General features: G+C 49.9%; 3 protein-coding genes across 3 annotated transcripts; 1 reads left to right on the top strand and 2 right to left on the bottom strand.

Annotated features, from left to right (window-relative positions):
- Positions 1-34: 34 nt before the first annotated feature.
- Positions 35-929, top strand: BO87DRAFT_392572 (acetate uptake transporter family protein; the record flags this gene model as incomplete). The annotated part of the gene is made up of 6 exons (XM_025625014.1): positions 35-109; positions 169-279; positions 313-364; positions 428-538; positions 590-635; positions 686-929. The coding sequence occupies 6 exons, from the start codon at positions 35-37 to the stop codon at positions 927-929; spliced, it is 639 nt and encodes a 212-aa protein (XP_025485440.1).
- A 139-nt stretch (positions 930-1,068) lies between these two features.
- BO87DRAFT_432647 (cystathionine beta-lyase) lies at positions 1,069-2,386 on the bottom strand (the record flags this gene model as incomplete). Its single annotated transcript, XM_025627627.1, has 3 exons — positions 1,069-1,266; positions 1,298-2,107; positions 2,201-2,386. 3 exons carry the CDS (start codon positions 2,384-2,386, stop codon positions 1,069-1,071), a joined length of 1,194 nt encoding a protein of 397 aa, XP_025485439.1.
- Positions 2,387-3,131: 745 nt separating this feature from the next.
- On the bottom strand, positions 3,132-22,793 carry nrps1 (nonribosomal peptide synthase Pes1). Its single transcript, XM_025628586.1, has 8 exons — positions 22,188-22,793; positions 21,619-22,035; positions 21,217-21,519; positions 8,844-21,162; positions 8,408-8,787; positions 7,691-8,351; positions 6,027-7,642; positions 3,132-5,977 (listed from the first exon to the last, which is right to left on the bottom strand). Exons 1-8 carry the CDS (start codon positions 22,689-22,691, stop codon positions 3,368-3,370), a joined length of 18,810 nt encoding a protein of 6,269 aa, XP_025485438.1. The 5' UTR covers positions 22,692-22,793; the 3' UTR covers positions 3,132-3,367.
- Between the last annotated feature and the right edge of the window lie 633 nt (positions 22,794-23,426).

Raw genomic sequence — 23,426 nt, 5'->3', positions numbered from 1 at the left:
GATGATTTCCTCGAGCAAAATCCAAGCAATCACAATGTTTCCCAACACTGTCGACAAGCACCCAGGCAATCCTATCCCGACCAACCTACATCAGCGAATGGGCGACCCCGTAAGCAGACGAAACAAAATTCCCTGCTGGCATCACAGCATTAACTAGTTTCTATATAGGCCCCCCTCGGCATGTGTGAGTTTGCCACGACACTACTCACGCTCTCCCTAGCGATGATGCGATTCCGGGGTGTATCTGTGCAAGACGTCTTTATAGGAAACTTCTGTTTTGTCGGCTGCATCGCATTGCTGATATCTGCTTAGTGGGAGCTTGTTCGCGGAAACACCTTTTCCTATACGGTGTTCAGTGCATTTGGTTAGCTCATTCAACATCACCTACAGCAGCAGACGCAGTGTGGGAACTAGTAGGCTGAAACAGGACTCTTCTACGGCGGATACGGTGCCATCCTGCTACCCAGTCTAGGTATTGCAGAAGCCTACGGTGGTAAAACATCCGAGTACTACAATGCCTTGGGGTTCTTTATATGGAGTAAGCCGTCTTAACCCATTCATGATAGCTGTACGAAACCAAAAATCTCAGTCTGGACCGTCTGCAATACGTTTTTCGTCATCGCCAGTCTCGCAATGTAGGTCTATCCTGGGTATCTCTCAAAGATAATGGCTCACCCGCGAGTAGCAACGTCGTGTACTTTGCAATATTCGTCGCCATCGAGATCTGCTTCGGGCTGACCGCAGCGGCCAACTTCATTCAGGCAGACGGAGACGAAGAGTTGAGCGTGAAGGTCATGCAAGTAGCGGGGGCATTTGGTTTTGTGGCCGGATGTCTGGGCTTTTATGCCGTCGCGCATGGGCTTTGTCAGGAGACTATGCGGGTGAGGGTTCCGATGGGGGGTACGTCGACGTTCTTTAAGAAGCTGTAAGCAGACATCATCAATGCAAGACAGTATGGTTAGCACCGTATATGAAGCAAACTACTGCTATAGAACTATGCACACGAACAATTACCATCAAGCCCTTAAATCACATACACACTTAAAAATACCAACCATCAAACTCAGATCAAGAAAGCAAAGCCCTACACCCCCTCACAAAATTCCCCTTTAAGTCCTCCAAATCCTCCAACCCACAACTAACCCTCAAAAACCTCCTATCACACCCCTCATCACTCATCGCCCTCCACTCAATCAAACTCTCCACATCTCCAAGACTCGTAGCATGTTGAAAAACCACCATCTTCCCAGGCAACCGTCTAGCCCACTCCTCCTTCTTCACCCAGATCGCAAAACACAGCCCCAAACCCTCCACTCATCTGCCTCTTCAACCACCACCCATCCTCCTCCTCCTGCAACGAAGCATGCCTCACCCTCTCCACGACCCTACCAACAACCGACCCATCCCCCTCCCCAACCTCCCCAACCAACCACCTCACCAACCCCACCGCCGTCTCTGACTGCCTCCTAACCCTCAACTCCAACGTCCTCAAAGACCTAACCCCCAACCAGCCCTCCAAACTCCCCATCACAGCCCCCAAAACCAACCTCTCCGTCTTCATCCCCTCCACCCACCCCCTTTCCACCGCCCCAGGACCAAAAACCAACACCCCACCCAACAAATCCGAATGCCCCCCAATATACTTCGTCGCACTATGCATTACGCTATCCGCACCCAACGCAATCGGATCCTGCAAAGGCGGCGGCGCTAACGTCGCATCAACAGTCACCCACGCCCCCACGGACCTTGCGATCCCAGCATAGTATGCTATATTCCGCGCTTCGCCGGTGGGGTTCACGGGCGTTTCGACGTGGATGATATCACCTGCCTCAGGGCGTATATTGTGCTCCAGGTCCTCGAGAGAATGCTTTATCATCCCCGTAAGCTTACTCATTATGTCTATGACGGCGTGTACGCCGTGGTAGCCGTCGCCGATGAAGATGCGGCGGGGGTTTAGGTGTACGAGGATGGCGTGGAAGGCTGCTAGGGCGGTGGAGTAGGTGAGTACTGGGTGGGAGTTGAAGAGGCTGCGCAGGATGGTCTCGAAGCGTGCGGTGTTGGGCGTGGAGTAGCGGGCGTAGATGTGGGAGTCTTGTGGGGGGGTGGGCTATGTGTGTATTATGATAGGGTTAGTGGTTAGGTTGGGTTTGAAGAGGAGGAGGAGGAGGTGGTGGTGGTGAAAGGGTAGGGAGATACGTACGTCTGTGTTGTCGTTCGGGGTTAGGGAGTCGGAATCGCGTGTGTAGCGATATGTGACGGCGACGTGCATGGCTGGGGCGATGGCGCGGTGAGGGGTGAAGGTGTCGTCGGCGTGGATGGCTTGGGTGGTCATGGCCATTGTTGGGAGGGAGGAGGGGAAGGTTGGTGGTGGTGGTGGTGAGGACATTGTTGCTGGGATTTTAGAAGGGTGGGTATGGAATGTCTTTCAGTTCTGATGGATAGGGTTGTTGGTATTGATAGCTGCAGTCCTGATGAGAGTGCAGACCCTACCCTTTCTATATAGAAGGAAATTAGTATACTACATTTGAGTCGTGAGACTGGGGTTGTGTATAGAGCGGCGATAGAGATCCACTACCAACGCCGCTCTGATCTTATCTTTCACTCTCGCTTTCCTGTTCCTGAGTCGTTTGACTATTGGGACTTTTCTCTCTTTTTGTATATTTTATACTGCTACTTGCCATTAACATTACGTCTAGAAAGCGAGCTGCAGTGAGAGTATTGCATTCATCTGAACAGAAATAATTGAAGTGACGTTGGCTGTGCTGCTATAGTATAGTGCGGTGATTGAAGTGGGTCTTTCTTTCTGATACTGGCTTGACCAATAAGAGTGAGCCTAATTCACCGCAGCGCGGCATTTGCTCTTTTCATACAGCGGCGAACGCATATTGTAATCTTGTGACCGGGTATTGTGCGGCACATGGCATGTGTAGCAAAGGTGGCTCATTGCGTCGTGCAGTAGATAGCTCCATGCCTTTGTCGGTGAATATTTATGTGGTGTGATAAGGATGATGCCTAGTCCAAGGACATAGTTGTAGTAGAAAATGAAGGCTTCGACACAGTTTCTATTACATTCTCTACCCTCTAAGACTAGTTGGGCGATTTCGGGACTAGTATCATGATGATGAGCTATGGTCAAAACAAGTAGCTTAAATTATCATATGAGCTTTTATAACCAAAAATCTAGATCACCAACACAGATCTAACTTCCAAAGAACAGACAACTTCAACATCAGCATCGACAAACATGGAAACAAAAAGGAATGTAGTTTGACAAAATTATATGCAATACAAAAAGAATCAGAAATAGTACATGTTAGAAACCAAAAGAGTGCGTTTCAGTATTGATCCTCCACAATGAATGTAAACCTCACTTCTTGGCTGCCACAGCCCCCCATCTAGTAAATCTCTTAGCAAGCGTCATCGCCTTGCCCAGCGAACTCCAGCTGTTGCTCTTTGTCATAGTCATTCTCATGTCTTTGGTTGATTCTTCAGCCATGGTCGTTGCCATGCTGTTATTCAACTCCGGCTTGTGGTGCATTGTCATCACGGCCATCATTCCTAGGAACGTATGGTGCTCGAGAAGGTCCTCCAAGCGGACGCTGAAGCCTTCTTCTCCTAGGATCCAGACCAGTTGGGCGACATTCATGATGTCTCCGCCGAGATCAAAGAAAGATGCGTCGAGTTGGTATTGTGGGTTGTCAGTCCGACGGGGTAGCACCTGCTGCCAGGACCGGGTAAGGATATCTGAGTGAATTACAATCTCCGACATCTTCTGACTGTTTAGGTTGGACGAGAGGAAGGGTGAATCAGACGCTCTGGGTGCTTCACGAATGACCTGGCTCGGAAGGGAGCGGATGGTGGCAGGAGAGGCAAGTGGGACGCTGGGGTTGGCAATCAGGCTCTGTACAGTCTCGCAAACCATGTTCAGAGCTTTAGCAATGAAGGTTGCTGGGATAGGTCCTTTGAGCGAGTATCCGATTGAGACGTCGAGCTTCTCTTGGCCACAGGACTTGGAAGCCAGCGTGAGGTCGGTGAAGTTGTCCAGAACACCAACGCCTCCCATCCGGTACGAATTGCCGTCCAGTTGCATCTGTCCTTCATACTCGACGTTCTGATGGAATACGGAGGTGGTGAAGTATGTAGAGTCGGGCCAGTCGGTGCAGTTTCGGATAATCTCTCTGAATCCTAGCGACTCATAGGGCATGTTGGCAATCTGTTGGTCTTGAAGATAACGGAACAGGTCAAGGCCAGTCCAATGCTCCCTGAATTTCACCCTAATGGGAAGAATGTTGAGACAGGGCCCAACAGTGGTCTCAATACCAGGGACACTGGCATTACGGCCGTTGACAGTAAGCCCGAAGACCACGTCAGACTGGGCAGTCAGCTTCGCCAAAGTCACTGCCCATGCGGACTGCATAACGGTTGCGAGGGTGACGTTCCCTATAGCGGTGGAGGGTATCATGATGGCCTTCTTCTGCTCCGCGAATGCACCAATATGCATAAAGGTATTAGGCTGCGTGCGTCGAATGATATCCGTCATCTTAGAGCCCTTGAGGATCGTTGACCAGTGGTGATAGTGGGCCGGAGTGATGTTTCCAGGAAGCATCCGCATATAGTTCGAAAAGGAGAAGACTGGAGGTAGGGTGCTGCCCTCGTATCCCAGCTTGATTGCGTTCATGATTTTTGGCAGACAAACGCCGTCAAATTGAGCGTGTGACATTCTGATCAAGATGCGGTGCTGGTCGCTCTTCTTTTCCTTGACAATGTAGAACTGCACATACTGCTCTCCTTGGCGTGGATCTTGTTCGCGGTCCCGTTTTTGTAAGCTGTTGGTGTACTCGTCCAGACTCTGCTCCGTCTCATGCACGAAAATATCCGGTCGGATCTTTCTCAACACCACCTGGAAGAATTGCCCTCGGTGGCAGACAAAAACAGTCCGAAGAATGTCAAAAGCATCGACCACTCTTAAGAAGCTCTCTCGCAGACGCCGGAGGTCGAGAGGACCACTTCCATCCAGGAAGAAATAGTTTAGCATCCATCTGGATCCGAAGAGCGTTGCAGCGATCGACATGGACTGGAAGTCCGTTACAGGAAGAACATCAGCAATTCCTCCTTTGAAGACCCCTATCTTAGGGCAGATGACGTCAAGCAGAGACATTGCGTCGAGCTGCATTGGTCGTAGTACCGAGATATCCTGTGGTGGCGTAGCAGCTGGAAGAGCGTCATCGACCTCCAGGAGCTTTTCAATGTTGTTTGCGCATTGGGTATCGGCGTTCGAGGTCGGACTGCTGCTCGGAGTAATCGTAGCCAGCATGTCCTCGAAGACCGGGTTGTTGAACACATCCGCCACTGTCATTTGCAGGCCCTCTTCTCGTGCGGCGCTGACCATCTTCATTGCTGTAATACTATCACCGCCTAGCTTGAAGAAGCTACTCCGGTATTGGATAGTGTCTGAAGATAGCCCTAATGTCGTCTTCCACAAATCCCAAAGACGCCTATTATTGTCACTTGAGCTTCTGCCATCGTCTGTAAATGACGATGTCGAGTTTGCAAGATCCTTTTCGTCCAGAATGGGGTCCTCCTGGTATGAAGCCTCGACCATTTTGAGTTGAACAGAGCCGTTCGAGTATCTAGTCTTTTGATCAGGAAGGGGTATGGCGAGCTTGCCTTCCTTCAGCATCTGGCTAATAATCTCATTCACGCGGTCATCAATCAGCTTCTGCAAGACTTGGCTGTCAATTAACTGGTCCAGGATGATGGGCTCCTTGTGGGTGTGCCGCGAACGGTTTCGCGGTAGCTTGTTGAGGAGGTTCAAGCTCGAAACCAGCTTCGATGGTTCCTCGATGAAGCATGTAAAGACCTTAGTAACACCCTCCGCTAGCTCTTTCGCTTGTGCTTCGGTCACTGCGTTGCTCCAGTATCTCAGCAAAACTCCTTCCTTGCCCTTGGTGGTCTCCACGTTTACAGTTACAGGGTACTAAAGCAAATATTAGCTTGCGTCTACGCTTGAGACAGTAGCAACTCACTTCAGTCGGGTCATGGGCCTTTTTGACTTCAAAGTCGAGCGGCAGCTTTGCACTGCCCTTGTTGGCAGATCGATTTTGGATGGAGAGAGTCGAGTTGAAGAGCGTCTCTCCATGCATCCCAAGCTCATGCTGAATCTGAGCCAGAGAACAATGTTGATATGGCACATTCCTCACAAAATCATCCTGGACTTTCTTGGCAATATCAAGAAGAGACTGGCCAGGAGAAAGCTTGACTCTGCAGCACAACATATTGATGAAGATACCGACTGCATCCTGGATTCCAGGAACAGGGGAATCACGACCAGCAGAGGGATATCCGAAACAGACATCATCGGATCCTGTACAATTTTGTAGTACAATTGCCCAGGCACAGAGTGTCAAATTAGCGAGGGTAACAGAGTGCTCCTCGCAGAATTTCTGCAACTCGGGGAAGCGCTTGAAAGATATCATGCGCTCACCGAGTTGGTGGCTGCCACCCTTTTTGGAAGATACCAGCAGGTGACAAGGTCGTACGCCAGAAAGGTACTTCGTCCAGTGCGCCACAGCTTCTCCCTGGGATCGTTCCCTGACGTACTTGACATAGTCACTGAAGCGTGGACCGGTTTCAGCAGAAAGCTGATCATTGTATGCAAGTGCGAGATCTCTGAGAATCAGATCAACCGAACCACCATCAATAATGGCATGATTCATCTCAATCTTGAACAGAACTCGCCCGGAAGTTGTTTTGCAGAGGGTCAGCTGATGGGCGAGCTTCATCGATCTCTCAGCATTGATATCGCGCAGCTTTATTTCTCCGAGTGTACCCATTGCATCCGACTCAGGGCACTGGAACTCAATAACCTCATCATCGAGTGACTTGACCACTACCTGGTCGAAGGATCCGCCTTTGTAATTGCTATCAATGAAAACAGACCGTAAGACAGGGTGTCTGCTGACAACCATGGACCATGCCTTTCGGAGTTTGCTTGTATCCACCTTGCTACCCTTGGATTGGTGCACTTCGAAGATGACATGGAACAGGTATTCCTCCGGATCTCGGAGCTGACTGAGAAGAATACCTTCTTGTACTGGGGAGCAGGGATAGACATCCTCAACCTGAACCCAGTTTTCGATTCCAATCTTGGGGAATGTTCTCTTGGCCATGCTGTTCAGACCTTCGTAAGTGATGGGGAGCAAGGGACAGTCACTGAGCGTTGGCTCAGGGGTGAAGCTGTCGAAACGAGACATATGCTGAAGCACTCGTTTGCACTCAGAAATCCAGCCCTTAATCCGCTGTTCTTTCTGCATGTGCTTATTGTAGGTGAACGACACCTGCAGCTTGTCTTTGATGATGAGCGCCGAGATTTCGAACAGAGCAAATCGGTGTGTCTTTGAGCCCATATCACCTGCCATCTCGAATGTTTCGGCGTTAAAAGCTTCACCATAGTGCTGGAAAAGCGAGTCGTCGCGCTCCAGCTGTTGCAGCTGGCCGAGGTAATTGAACAGAATCTCAAGTGGGACAGGGAAGTTATCACGCTTATCTACCGGATGAAGCAGGCTTTCCGCGAAGTATGACTGGCTCTTACTGCTAAGGTGACGCCTTGTGTCTTTGACACGCTTCAAGGTGTCCAGTAAATCTATCGCAGTCAGAAATAGCTCCATAACAGGCCCAGATTCAAACTCACCTGATCCTTCACCAACATGCAGTGGACACATAGTTGTGAACCAGCCCACTGTTCTTGAGAGATCGATAGAGCTGTCCCACGCCTCGCGACCGTGGCCCTCGTTGTAAATAGTGGGCATCGCCCTCTCGGTAAACGTGCGGCGGAAAGAGTGGATAACAGCGGAGAGTATGACTTCAATAGCTTCGGTGCGAAGAACCTTACTGCAGGCCGCGAGGATTTGTGTTGTGGCTGCAGCATCTAGCGTAAACCCTTCCATTTTGACATCTCCATAGAGGTTCTGGGATTGCTCCATGCCCCAATAACTCAGGTCAGGACGCTGAATAGAGAATGGCAGCTGGACTCTGCCAGTCTGTTTCTTGCTCTCTTCTAGTTGTAGGTTGCACCAAGCTTGGAATGACAGGGGCTTCTCCGGGGACAATGATCCAGCATCGAGGAAGTCTTGAATATCCTGGAGAACGATACGCCAGGATACCATGTCGACACATAGATGGCTGGCCACCAGGAAAAGTATTGTGGCACCGTTGCGTACTTCGAACATGTCTGCCGCAACGATGGGTCCATGCTGAACATCTACAGATCGTTGACTCTCGGCGATCTTGGGGAGAATTGCATTTTCACTTTCGACCATATGGTGACGGAAGCGATAGGAGGCATCAACGTCCTAGATCAGTTAGCTTAATGTTACCAAACATAGCCAGTAAGGAAAGTTAGACGTACATCACTGATCTTCTGCTTCCACTTTCCGTCGCGAGACTTGAACAAACGTGCTCTGAACATGGAGTGCTGTTCAACAACAGCCTTGATGGCACTTTGCATCCTCGTTGGCTCGGCCTTACGAGTTACGCGGACTGTCATGCTCTGGTTAAAGCGAGAAGAATCACGGAAATCCTTTGCTGTTTGAACGAACAATCCCTGGATCGGGGACAGTTCGAAGTGCTCATTGGACTTCTCCTCTCTTTTAACAGTCTTGGCGCTTGTCTGAGCGGCTAGAGCAAGCTCCTTTATCGATTTCGACTGAAGCACATTGTGGAGTGTAAGCGTGATTCCATGCTTACGTGCTCGAGATATCACAGCCATTCCAGTGATGCTATCGCCACCTGTACCGCACTGTTAGCAGTTTTCCATTTTCAGTCACCAGACTGGCCTTGCTTACCTAGGCTCACGAATGACCTGTCCAAGCCCACCTTGTGGGATGGTAGGTTGAGAACCTGGGAGAAGACTTCCTGAAGAAGCTTTACAGAAGTCTCTTGGTCATCTTCTTTTTCCTTTTCTTGCTCGACATCACCACGCTTTATGTTGTCGTAATCCTCCATTATGCGATCGTAAGCAGCATCATCAACATTCTCCAGCCAAGCTGTGATTCGCTTTCTGTCTAGCTTGCCAGAGACGAGCATCGGGAGCTGCTTGATTAGAGCCCAAGCTTGTGGGACCATGTAGATTGGTAGCTGAGTCTCCAAGCTCTTCTGGATAGCAACGAGCTCCTGGTAGGCTGACCGTGTAGAGCCACTCCAATCAACAAGCTCACATGCGTTGTCTGTGATGATGCTTCTCTCTGAAATCACAGAGTTCAGTGACAGAACAGTGACCAGCCGCTGCTTGAGAGGTCCTGTCGTTGGCAGTAGAACCACGGCGTGGCGGACTCGCGGGTCCTCATATAGTCTGTGCTCAATCTCTCCAAGCTCCATGCGCTGACCGTGAAGCTTGACTTGATGATCCTTGCGGCTGATGTATTGAATGGAACCGTCAGAGTTGTATCTAACGAGATCTCCAGTCTTGTAAATCCTTCTCGGTGGAGGCAAGTCGCTGGGAAAGTCTTTCATCCACTCCGGCTCGTCCACGAAGGCCTCTGCTGTCTTATTGGGGTTCTTTAAGTACTCCCTAGCAAGTGCAGGGCCTTCCAACGCCAGTTCACCAACAGCCCCTAGAGGAGTCAGTTTATTGTGGTCATCAGGATCGACAACCCAGGTAAGAGTGCAAGGAATGCCATGGCCGATACAGGCAGGGTCCGGATTGGCAGCAACATCCGTATTGATCACCGCGAAGATAGTGGTTTCAGTTGGGCCGTATCCATTCATCAAGTTTACTCGATGCGCCCATTTGGTGATGACTTCGCGCGACATCTTTTCTCCACCACACACAAGATCCTTTAGAGATGGAACGGACGAAGGCTCAATGATACTGGCTATGGATGGAGTCAAGAATGACCAAGAGACATTCATCCGACGAATAGCGCCAGCAACATCATTCAGGCGTTCATCTTCGCTTGGAATGCACACGCAACCGCCATGCATCAAGGCGACAAGTGTTTCCATGACAGCAGCATCGAAAGTAAGAGAGGCAAATTGGAAGGCGCGAGAATTCTCGTCAAGGTGCACCATGGGTCCGAATGCCATGCCGCTGCTGGCGAGGGCCTTATGGTTGATGATGATACCCTTAGCACGACCAGTGCTGCCAGAGGTGAAGATAGCGAATGCAACGTTTTCGGGTGTAGCGCTGTTGGTGGCCTTGGTTGTTGTCGCTTTAAGAGCACAATACGCCTTGATCGTCTCTTTGCTAACAGGAATGATTGCTTTCACAGAACCAGAGTACCGGTTTTGATACTTGGGGGAACAAAGGACGACACGGGCTTCGACCTCAGTCAGAATCTCCTTGTGTCTTGACGTTGGATGAGCAGGGTCAAGGGGAACATATCCTCCACCCGCAATGAGAACACCAAGTATTGTGACAATAGCCCACATAGACTTGTCCATACAAATCGGAACCAGAGTCTCCGGACCGACGCCACGAGTTTTCAAGTAAGCTGCAAACGAAGAAGCAAGCTGGTAGAGCTCCTGGTAAGATAGCTGTCCATCCCAAGAGCAGACAGCTTGAGCCTGGGGTCGTAGGGATACTTTCTCCTCAATGATATGATGAACACATCTGTTTATGCAAGTTAGGCTTCTCTCATTCCAGGAAGCAATTTCTTCCTTATCGCGCGGACTGGAAATCTCTAGCTCTCCAAGCTTTCTGGATTCTTCATTGGAGATCGACAACAGTTGACTCAGAACGAAGGTAAACTGTTCTATGAGCATCTTGGCCTGCCAACTGTCGAAAACAAGTTCATCGTGATGAAGGGTAACGGCCACCTGCGAGTCGCTAACCTTGCATTCAACAACAATTGGGTGGGTGAAAAATTCACCTTCAGTGAGGTTATTCTTTTGCTCCCAGATACTTGTGTTCGAATGGGCCTGTTCTGATTGGATAACCAGCAGATTCTGGGACTCGCAGGCAAGGGCAGTATCGCTGCTTAACTTGCGGATTCTCTGGAGCCCAGAATGTTGATGCGGCAGCATCTTTGTAGTCAGCTGGCGCACAGTGTCAAGGTATTGAATGATAGGGAGCTCGTTGTCGACAGCCATGCGTATGGGCACCGTAGTCAAAAGAGGACCTGCAACTTCCATAGCGCCAGGCATATCAATATTTCTACCCATGAGGGTTTCGGCGAAGCAAACATCACCGGATCCGGTGTGGACGGCAACAATTAGCGCCCAAGCAGCTCGTATCGTCTCGGGGACGGTTAACTTAGCTCCACTAGATGGACGAGAGAGCTTGAGTGAGCTGTAATGCCGATTACCGATGCGAATGGCATCAGGTGACGGCTTGTTCTGGGGAAAAGGGCATGACGACAGGGCTGCGAGGTGAGTCTTCCAGAATTCGTCCGAGGTGTGAGCCTCTTGCTGGACCAGGTGATTGATGAATAGCTTGTAAGGAAGCGTCGAGCTGGGCTTTGTGGTGCCCGAGTAGATTTCCTCAACTCTCTGAAGGATCTGGGACACACTCCATCCATCATAAAGAGCGTGATGTATGGTCCAAACAAAGGAGCGCGAGGGTCCAGTCTCAACAATGGCATATCCAGTGAGCAAGCCTCCGTTGTTCTTGGCTAAGTCGATGGTATCGTTTGTCAGATCCTCCAATTCCTTCGCCATTTCCCAGGAAATAGGGGCATCAGTGAGCACTGCCTGGACAAAGTTGGCGGACTCGGTGTGTACTATGCGAGTTCGTAGAATATCCATTTCATCAACCACCTTCTGCCATGAAGCTTTGAACTTCTCAAGGTCAGCGCCCTCTGCAAGCTGGAACACAGGCCGAGCGACATAGGCTCCGGGTTGCTTGATAGAGAGTGTGACCAGACCCTCTTGCACCGGACTACAGGGGTAGATGTCCGCAATTCGCTCCGTAGGCACACCACATTGATCAGATACTTCCTCCAGAATATCCTCGCGCGAAAGAGATTCGGGCAGCATGCTGAATGAGTCCACTGTTGGTACGCCAGATTGTGCCTCACCCGCTCCACATCTCTTTGCCATGTCTTTGAAAATAGGGGTTCGGTATATGTCGGCCACTGCGAGTGAAATCTCTTGAGATGCCGCGGCTACGACTAGTTTCATAGCAGAAAATGAGTCGCCACCCAAGCCGAAGAAGTTGTCTTCGGCATTGATAGAACCTGGCGCAAGATTAAGGACATCTTCCCATAGCGTTCTGAGAACGCCTTCTGTTCCTTCCGTTCCCACATCGGAGCGGTCTTCTGCGCCAATATTGAAAATAACATATGGCCACAAACGTTCCTTGGTGAATTTATCGACCATTGCTCGAAGAGCTTTGCGATCAGTTTTGCCAGTGCTTCCAAACGGCAGGCGCCGCATGGGGAAGTAAAGCTTGGGTACCATAGCTAGTGGCAATGAGGCGCTTAGGGAACCGTGTAGCTTCTTGACCATGCCAACTACAGACTCCGACATTGGCAGAATCAACTCACCACTTTCCATCTCTTCCGTATGGTGTTCATTGATAGTGAAGAAGGCCGCCAAGCATTTCGATATTGTTTTGGCTTCTGGGTTAACAACCTCGACGGCGACCTGAGTGTCTGTCGAAAGATAGTTGAGGCATTGTTGCTCAACCTCTTCCAGCTCGATACGCACACCGTTCAATTTCACTTGCGTGTCAATTCGCGAGATGAAAGCAAGCGAGCCGTCGGAGTTGTAGCGCACAAGATCCCCTGTACGATACATCCGTTCTTTGCGTCTCAAAATATGCTGTAGCCCATCACGTTGTGTCCAGTCTGGGTTCTGGATGAAGACAGCCTTGGTTTTTGCGTCATTATTGAGGTACCCACGAGCAACAGTGCATCCCTCAAGAATGAGCTCTCCAGGTGCACCGATAGGCACCAGACGATTGTAATCTTGAGGATCAACAATCCATGTTCTGCCACAAACAGCCGTGCCAATACAACCATAGTCATCTGTAAGGCGTACTCCCGTATGGTCGTATTTTGTGCTTGCCGTGAACATGACAGTAGCCTCGGACGGACCGTAGGCGTTGATAACACACCTGTCAGCCCATCGCTCGAAATGGCTTGCTGTCATCTTTTCACCCCCCAGGACTATCGTTCGCAAAGAAGGAACAAGTTTGGGATCCAGGGTATTGACTATAGATGGAGTGCAGCTCATGAAGTTGGCGCTCATATTTCTGATGGCTCCAGAAAGGTTGTTCATGCGCTCATCCTCACTAGGGATACAGATACAGCCACCAACAGCAAGTACGATGATTGTTTCCAATATGCTGACGTCAAAGGTGTAGCTTGAAAATTGCAGAGCACGAGTGTAGGAATTCATGAAGAGAGCCTTTGAAAACTCTGTGCAGCCTAGGGTAAGTCCAACATGCTCGAGGACTGTCACCTTTGGTTTCCCTGTGGTTCCTGATGTGAATATAGCATATGCCGCGTTATCTGCCGTTACCCCTTGGGTTGCAGCAGCAAGAGGTGAATGACGAAGTTTGTCAAGTGCGCTATTGCTAACAATCAGTGCGCGACGACAGATGCTGGAGGCTTTCTCGTAGTGGGTCTCAGAACAGAGAATAACCTGAGCACCAAGATCATCGATCATGCCTTGTAGGCGGCTTTCTGGGTGAGCAGGATCCAATGAAGCAAAAGCTCCTCCGGCTTTCAAAACAGCAACCTGGGCGACAACTGCCCATGCCGATTTTTCAAAACACAAGGCAACAAAGACGTCGGGCTTGACCCCCAAGTCGACCAGCTGGTTTGCTAGTAAGGTTGACAATCTGTCAAGTTGTGCGTGTGTGAAGTTGCCATCCCATGAGCAGATTGCAGGGGCCGAAGCACGATTCAGTGCTTGCTGTTGGATGAGTTCATGCGCGCATAGCACTGGACGATCGGGCAACGCCGAGTTCCACCCAGATATCTTCTGGCAGGAAAGCTCATTCATAAAGTCAATCTCGCCTACCAAGAGATCTGAGAAAGAGGGACGGAGAAATTGTTCCAAAACATTTTTGTAACAATCGATAACACCCTCCATATCAGCATCTGAGAAGTTTTTCCTTTGATAACCGAATCTAATGGCTCCTGATGATCCTGCTAGACTGGCGTTGACAGCAATCAGATACTTGCTCGAATCAATACTAATGAGACCAGCCAGGTTCGATTCGTCACTTGATTGTTCTGAGTAAGTGAAAACGGTATTGAAGATGTCGCTGTCGCCATACCCCAGCTCGTGCTGGACTTCAGCCCATGGCAACTGATGCTGCTGCATTTGTTTCAATCCACGCAATCGCTCGCGCAAAATGTCCGCAACCTTTAGATCTCCCTTCAAGAGCATTCTGCAAGGGAATGTATCCGAGACACCTGGTTCATTCACAATGCCAGACTTGGCAGATTTGTCGCTTGCACCAGAGATGTGATATCCGAAGCACACGTCTTGTAAGCCTGTGTAGCATCGCAGAACCAAACCCCAGACAAGCTGAAGAAGAGAGCTTTTGCTAACACATGCACGATCACAGAAATCACGCAGATCTTTGGTGTTCCGGAGTGTCATCTGGGTCTCAGCATGAGTATTCTGCTCCTCATCTACACGTAGTGTTGGGAAAAGACAAGCTTCAACATCTTCCAAGTAGTTCTTCCAGTAGGAAACATCATGGCGGAAGGTGCAAAAGTCCATGTTATCCCTGGACAAGGCACCAATTGTCTTGCTCATACTGGCTTCGGAGTTAAGAAGTTCAACACAAGCGAAGAATTGGGCAACCAGTCGTTCGGTCTGAGCAGCTGTTAGGGTGCTGTCATCGTAGCTAAGCACAAGTTCGAATGTCGCATCTTCAAGGAAGCAATCAATCACCAAAGGATAACTGGGAAGAGTGCTGCCCCGCTGCTGCGATGGTACTGGCCTTGGTCCATGGCCACAATTGTCCGTAATCGAGATCAAGTTCATGAAATCACAGGCGCGCGCCGTATCAGCGTTCAGGTTCTGGATTTGAGTTATTCCAGCCCACTGGTAGGGCTCAGCTGCATCCAGCTGATTCTTCACCATACTCAGTAACTCATTAACGGTCCATTCTTCGTTGAAATGGAAGCGACGGGGAACGATAGTTGCGGTCTGCGTATGATTGTCCTGACGCTCAGTGAAGACCGATTCAACATTTGACAGCGACTCCCCAAAAACGATATCACGGGAGCCGGTATAGCCGCGAACAGTAAGAGCCCATGCAGAAAGAATAGCGCATCGTGTACCTCCAGTCATTGATTTGATTGTATTACACCAGAACATCTGCATGGTTTTTGTCGCTTGCTTGATGACCGGTGTGCTCCGCAGAGACGAGTAATCACCAGGTGACGGGAAAACTGGCGAAACTGCCAGTCTAGCTAGCTGCCCTTTCCAGAATCTGTCAAAGCGCTTGATGTCATATTTAGACAACAAGGTTTCTGGCATGTTTTGAGCGGCATTTCTTAACAACTGGCGGTCCAGCTTGCCGAACGAGTTCAGCGGTATGCTGGATGTCGGGAAATACAAGCTTGGGACATCATTCGCTGGCAAGGAGCTCATCAGCTTGGTATACAATCTGATCATTGAGTCGTGCAGCTCGGGTGTCAATTGTGCTATAAGCTCGTGGTTTGCCTCAAAGCTGGTGGTCTCATCAGAGAAGAAGACGGCTAGAGACGATTCGCGGAAGTCGTTATTGCGCTTGCTGATCTCCTCAACGACATACTGAACAATGGGAGATGAGAGAGATGCGATTTGCTCTTCGATGTGCATGGCTGCTGTCTGTCGCTGCCAATGCAATCCCTTCTCCTTCTTACCAACGTATACTAGAGTGCCGTCGGAGTTGTACCGAGCAAGATCTCCAGTCTTGAACAATCGATAGGACGGTTTCTGGCCCTCCATGATTATATCTTTGCCTGATGCTGATTGTGATTCGTAGGCCAGTCTCCATAAGGGGTCTTCGACGAAATTTTGCTGCGTGAGTTCCGCATCTTGATAGTAACCACGAGAAAGACTTGGGCCTTCTATCATCAATTCGCCGACACAGCCTATCGGGACCAAGACATTGTGATCGAGGGGATCTACAAGCCAAGGTTTACATCCAAAGCTTGACCCAATAATTGACCATTCGTCTGATCCGTCAAGTTGATGGGATCGAATGCAAGATGAGGAGCATTCTGGGGTTCCATAGAAGGCACGCACTTGAACTCCTTCAGGCAAGGTGGCAAGAAGTTTCTTAGTCGGGCGTTCACCCCAAAAAGCAAGGATATCTAGGCCTAGATTTTCTGTGGGGCTTAGAGCCATCGCCTTTGTGGGTGTGATGCTGATGCAGTTCGCCTGCATTGTCTTGGTAGCTTTCGATAGGTCTGCCAAGCCTTCATCGGAAGGAATGCAGATAGTCCCACCGCACAGGAACGTGCCGAAGACTTCCTGAAGGAACATGTCAGATGTATAGGGAGAGTGTTGGAGCATCTTCGTTTGCGCATTTAGTCCAAGGCCTGAAGCGAACACGCTTGCCCGAGTTGTCATTGCACGATGGTCGAGCAGGATGCACTTGGGACTCGCAGCGCTGAACACTACATATCCATCGCTGCATGGCTGAATCGTTGAGCTTGAAACTTCCTCGCTCTCTGGTAGATATTCAAACAGGGGGCTCTCCACAGAGATAACATACGGAACGGCCCCTTCAAGTAGCTGCATTTGATTCGGGGATGCTAGAGCAACCTGTATCTCGTTGTCGACGAGCCAGGTCTCGAATTGCTGTGGTAGTCGGGCTGGATCCACCGGGACACATACACCACCTGTCTTCATGACTGCCAAGATGGCTACAATTTGCCAGGAGGATCTAGCGAGATCGAGGGGCACGATTGTTCCGACGCCCACCCCCAGGGTTGTCAAGTACGCTGCAAGTATCGATGACAATTCATTGAGCTTAGCATAAGTGAGATTCCCATCCCAAGCGGAAATTGCCATGGCATGGGGATGAGACTTCGAACATTCTTCGACTATCTCGTGCATGCATTTGTCAACGGACTCTGGAATCCCGCTATTCCAGAGCGTTAGGCTCTGTTTGTTCGCGTCGCTAAAGTTGTCAATTGTATAGGCGTCATCCTCAAAGTGGTGCACGATATTCTCAATCGATTTGAGGAATGTGCTCGCGACATTATCTGCTTGCCCGTCTGACAGGTGGTCTGTCCAGTAGTTAAGGTCGATACGTGCGTCGTCTTCCGTAGCTTCAACATTGACGAAAATGGGCGACTCTGCTGGATCGTGAATTGTTCCCACTTCAGAGAATTGTATCTCCTCGCTTGACAAAGTATTCTGGCTAGGTAGCTTTCGGTAAGAAATACCACTATTAGCCAATGAGGCCGTCAGTCCCAAAGCTTGTTGGATCTCCGTGAGCGAGATATGCCTGTGCGGCAAATTGTCTAGGTTATCCTGTTGAACCTTTGCGAGGATCTCCTTCAGTGAGGTTCCTTTAGCAAACAGTATACGGCAGGTCAGTGTATTGATGACAGGCCCAACAACAGACTCAACGCCCTCTACTGGGACATCTCTCAGTGATGCAAGATAGGTGAAGGAGACGTCTTCCGATCCACAGAAAGAGCGAACTGTCAATCCCCATGCAGCACTAAAGGCAGTCGGTAAAGTCAGACCATTCTTATCGCAGATGTTTCGAAGCTCTTTGAAGGGCACATAGCCCAGTCTCTTGGTCCGAAGTTGCCTTACAGAGCCTTTGCCGTCACTGAGCACAGGGAAATGGCACGGTTGGGCTTTCAGAAGGTAACTGCGCCAGTAGTCAAGACTTGTGGCTTGAGGAACTTCGCGAAGATAGCGTATATACTCTTTGAACTTTGGCTTTGGTTCTTCGAGCTTTCCTTGATACGCCAACTGCAGGTCGCGAAGGATGATGGAGATTGATGCGCCATCCATGGCGACATGGTTAAGCTCCAGCCGACAAAACAACTTCCCAGAAGTCGTCTGGCAGATTGTAAGCCGATGAGGTGGTACATTGTTATCGTAGTTCATCGGCTGCTGTTTATCAAATGTAGATAGCACTTCGCTTTCATTATCACATGCGACGTAAGTTGGGCAGGAATCAAAGGTCTTGAGTACCACTTGACAATGTAGATCGTGGCTGCTCAGCCCCTCCAAGAATATAGTCCGTAGCATTGCATGGTGAGCAACAACTTTCTGCCAGGAAAGTGTCAAGCGGTTGATGTCGGGTGTGCTTCCTGAACCAGATATCTCGAACGTGTCATGTACAGCGTAGAGTGAGCTATCGCGAGAGCGACTGAGTAGAATACCCTGCTGCATTCTGGAGCAAGGGTAGATGTCCTCAACATCATCAAGGCTTTGAATACCGGCATCTGGTAGCTTTTTCAATACCATCGCATCGAGTTCGGCATATGTCATTGTTAACATGGGGAAACTGCTCAGCGTTGGTTTCGGTGGGAAGGTCTGTAAGCGCTCGCCCAGGGATGCCAGCAATTTTTCGCAGCACTTCACCCAATCTCGGATACCTCTCTGATGCTGCATGTTCCTATTGAACGAGAATATAAAGCGAAGTTGATCCTGTACAACCATTGCAGATATCTCGAACAGTGCAAAGCGAGGAGTGTCTTCACCAAAGTCAGCCGCTGCGCCTCCGCGGCCTGTTTCTCCAGCCATCTGGTCCATAAGCTGGAAGAGCCCATCCTTTCTCTGCAAGTCACGATGCTGGCCAACGTAATTGAAAGACATCTCCATCGGGCTATGGTGCCGGCAGGTCCCATCTTTGCGTGGAACCAACATACGACGAGCAAAATCATGTCGACCATTATCCGGAACACAACGTCGCAAGTCCTTGACACGTACAACCGTTTCGATAGGATCTTTTGCAGGAAGATCCGATAGAAGAATGGGATACAATGTGGTAAACCAGCCGATAGTGCGAGAGATGTCTATTGATGAATCCCAGACTTCTCGCCCATGTCCCTCATTGTAGATAACTGGCAATGATCGGTCTTTGAATGTTTCGCCAAACGAATGTAGCAAAGCCGCCAGTAAAAGATCGATTGGCTCCGTTTGAAGACTTTGGTGGCACCCAGTCAGAATCTGACGAGTAGCATCACTATCAAGATCAAACGTTTCACAATCCACATCTCCATAGGTCGTTCGGTGGTTATCTAGTCCCCAGTAAGCAAAATCGGGTGCGGGAACTTCAGGCAAAGTCCTAGCCCGTTCTGCTGTCGCTTCCTGACAACGATCTGCTTGAATTTGGCACCAGTTCTGAAACGGGAGGGAGCCATTCTGTGATGTTGGTTGATCAGGGTTCATCAGTAGGTCTTCCAGGTCTTCCAATATAATCCTCCACGAAACAATGTCGACTACCATGTGATGGGCAACTAATGACAGCAGGCGAGAATTGTCGTTTCCATAGAAGATATCGACTGCAAGTACGGGGCCACTGAAGGCATCGATGCATGACTGGCTGTTTGAGATTGCATGGTCGACCTCCCTTCGGCTGCTGTTGTTGTGAGACCGCCAGCGGTAAGATCCTGCTACATCTTGCGTGATTCGTTGCCGCATTTTCCCCTCAACAAGTGTTTCGACCAGGCGGGAACGGAGCATCGAATGACGACTAATGATGGTCTCGATTGCGCGTCGCATACTATGCTCATCAATATGTCGATTCAGACGTGTGAGAATGCTTTGGTTGAAATGGCCTTGGTCCTCGTTCCGGACCATGAAGTGAAGCTTCTGGATTGGGGAAAGGTCAAACGGCTCATCGATCTTTTCTTCGTACACAACAGACTGATCGATCTGTTTTACCCGAGAAGCCAGCTCCTTGATTGACTTGCTATGAAGTACCTCTTGTACCGTCAAGCCCATTCCTTGCTTCTTGCAATACCCGAGACACGTTATGGCGGCAATAGAGTCTCCACCCAGACTCAAAAAGCCCTCGTCGAGGGCAAGTTGGCTTCGAGGAATATTGAGAACCCGGCTCCAGATTACAGCGAGTTTGTCCTCGGTGGCACTTGAAGGAAGCGTGGATTTATCCGCAGGCAAAGGCCTGGCGCTTATAGCTTGAGCATACGGGTCTCGTTCCATATCTCCAATCCATCTTGCGGTCGCTTTTCTGTCCAGCTTCCCAGACGGAAGCAAGGGCAATGCCTCCACACATAGCCAAACAGAGGGTACCATGTAAGTTGGTAGCTTGGCTGATAATCTCTCGCGAACTTCTGCAACGATAGAGGTCTTCTTCGATGCATCGAGAAGTTTCAGTGGTGCTGCGTTTGATTCCGTTTGGGATTCGAAGTGAACAGATAAGGATATGACCGCCACCAATTTGCCTGCAGAGAAACCTGTCTTTGAAAGGAAAGCTAGACAATGTGTGACAATTGGGTCGGCAGCCAGCTGATTTTCTATCTCACCCAGCTCGAGCCTCTGTCCGTGAAACTTCACCTGCGTGTCCTTTCTTCCTATATACGTCAGTGAGCCACAGTCGGAGTTGTATCTTACCAGATCACCCGTCTTATACACTCTCCTGTTACTATCATCGATACCGTCCCTTCTCATCCAGGCCGGATTATGGATGAATGATTCACTCGTCTTCTGTGGATTGTTGAGATAGCATCGAGCGAGCGTCGGTCCCTCGAGCAGTAATTCACCCGGACAACCCACCGGTACTAATTGGTCATGATTGCTCGGGTCTACAACCCAGCAACGTACGCCCACGGGGAGTCCAATATCCCGACAATCAGAAGAAGGTGTGACTTTGTCATTCACAACGGCGGCGACAGAACTTTCTGTGGGACCATAGGCGTTAATAAGATGGAGGGCGGACGACCATGTTTCCAGTTGACCTTGCGACATTGCCTCTCCAGCAAGAATCAAGGTCTCAAGACCTGGGACTTGCACAGCTTCAACGAACTCGACGAAGGAAGGTGTCAAGATGGCATGATTTACGTTCATTTCGTTGATGACCTTGACTATGTCACTCAAGCGTTCTTCTTCACTCGGGATACAGACGCAGCCGCCTTGCAACAAGGTAGTCAATATCTCGACAAGGCTGGCATCAAATGTGTGCGCTGCAAACTGCAAGACACGCGAAGTCGAAAACATATGGTGCGGTCCAGCATGGGCAGCGGCTCCGGATACATAGGCTCTGTGCTCGAGCATGGTACCCTAAACGCGGGCCGTTAATGTGGATTTGGGGGGGGGGTTCCGAAGATAGCGCACCTTGGGTTCTCCTGTTGATCCAGAAGTGAATATCACGTAGGCTGCATTGTGACCTCGTACATCCGGCAATTGAGGGATATCTTCAGCTGGAAGGGAGATTTCGTCTATGGTGGCCTGGTCCAGAGGTATTATCATCTCCGCTACTCCGGACAAATCTCCTACCCGATCTCTAGAGCAAAGCATGATCTTGGCTTTTACAGCGCGCACCAGCGATTGTAAGCGAGAGGTTGGATGTGTTGGATCAAGGGGGACGAAAGCACCGCCAGCTTTCAAAACACCCAGCATTGCCACTACATTCCATTTCTATGAGAATCAATCAGTACCAAATGCCGAAGCTGCCGAGAATCGCCTGATGACACAACCTGGCCAAAAGGCCATAACGATCTCTGATGGCCGACTTACTGATTTGTTGAAGCACAGAGCGACACATGTTTCAGGACCGACTCCGTGTGCGCGAAGGTGATGAGCAAGTTGAGATGACAGAACATCTAGATCTTGGTAGGTCAAACTTCCATCCCACGCACAGACTGCTTCGCTTTCGGGGCGAGCCAGGACTTGCTCATGAATGACCTCGTGTATGCAGCGGTCATGTGCCTGAGGGGTGGTAGAGTTGAATTTGCAGACTCTGGACCAATCTCGATCCGAGAAATGGTTCAGGTCCCTCGCAGCAGTATCTTCTGCCGAGAGTACGCGTGAAAGTATCTGCTCGAAGTAGTCGGCAACGCTCTTCATATGCTCAGTGGACATGTCATTGTTCCACCATTCAAAGAAGATACCGACATCCTTTTGCAGGACTTTGACGTGCAGTCGAACGCGGCACTAAAGAGGGGTCAGCCAGTCCGGGCTAAAAGGCCAAGGCTACCTGCAGCAGTGGGCTGATAAAGCGCACACGAGCAAAGTTGGGAAGGGGAAAGGGGAGATAGAGCGAAGGGAAAGTGAGAGGAAGCCAGATAACGAGGAAAGTCACCCACTTTTTCGGGCAAGGGAATTGCCAAGGCCGGTTGCACAAGAGGGGCTCTGGGGTCTTTCGTAACACTGCGACAGTTGCGCAGCATTAAAAGGGTATTGCACAGGGTATAACTGTGGCAACTCGAGCTTGAATTTCCGCATTTTTCAGCGTCATTCTGCTGCTTCGTGTTGCGCAAAATGGCATGGACAGAGTCGTCCTCCGTGATGGTCAGATTAAAAGTTAAGGGAATATTATTATGGGTATCGAAAGAAGGAACAGTATCGCGGGGACCGGCATCGACTCCAATCGGTTGGTAACCAAAGCAGATGTCCTCTAGGCCAGCATAACGATGAAGAAGCAAGGCCCAAGAGGCCTTGAGTAAAGAATCTAACTCGGATTGGTCCCAAGCGGCTAGCAACTGGAGAGTCTGGGAAGAACTCGTCCGGATCCTCAACGAAGCAGGCCGCCTTGGCCCATGAGCTCTCGTGCCAAACTTAGGCAAGCAACAAGAGACAGGTTGGGCCATGATGTAGATGGGGGGTATCTGAAAGTATCTCTCTGAGTATTTGGGATGGGATACCTAGAGGAGAAGGGGAAGGGAGTGGATGGGTTATCCTAGAAATCTCCAACCCGTACATTATGCTACTTTTAAACTGGAGTCAAATGTGTGCCCATGGAGCCACCATTATCATGGGGCCCCCCGTAATTCTCTGGGCCCAAAATAGATCGGTAGAGGGACCTAGGCGCGGAATTCCCTCAGCAGCATTTCCAATTGTTTACGGGCATCGAAATACGAAAATGACGGCGGCCAATGACTGGGTCGGGAAGTAGTGCAATGAAAGGCGTGGATTTGGCCACCACGCTAATACAGTATACTCCATATGCCCTTGCTTAGGCGAAGCTGAAGAGGCAACAGGGAATGGATTCCATGGCTTACAAACTTCTGCAGGGCGCTTGAACCCAAAAGCCGATGGCGTAAACCATCAGACTCGGGCTGCCCACTTGGTAGTGTATCTCCCAGGGGTGGATATACAGCAGGAAAGGCAACGAGACAAAGGACCAAAGAAGACAAAAAGAAATTGATGATGAGAGTGAGAAAAAAATTCTGAGTTGACACTGGGCAGGCCAAATCCAAATCAAGGAAACCGGCCTTGACACGCTGAACAATACAATACAGGCCAAGGCATGACGTTGGTTAGTGCACAAAATTGGGGCGCATAACGAGGGCGTATCCAGCGTTGGGTGCATAATGTCGGCTCTC

The sequence above is a fragment of the Aspergillus neoniger genome, assembly GCF_003184625.1.
Source record: "Aspergillus neoniger CBS 115656 unplaced genomic scaffold BO87scaffold_1, whole genome shotgun sequence".
Lineage (NCBI taxonomy): Eukaryota > Fungi > Ascomycota > Eurotiomycetes > Eurotiales > Aspergillaceae > Aspergillus > Aspergillus neoniger.
This window is presented reverse-complemented; position numbering and strand designations above follow the sequence as displayed.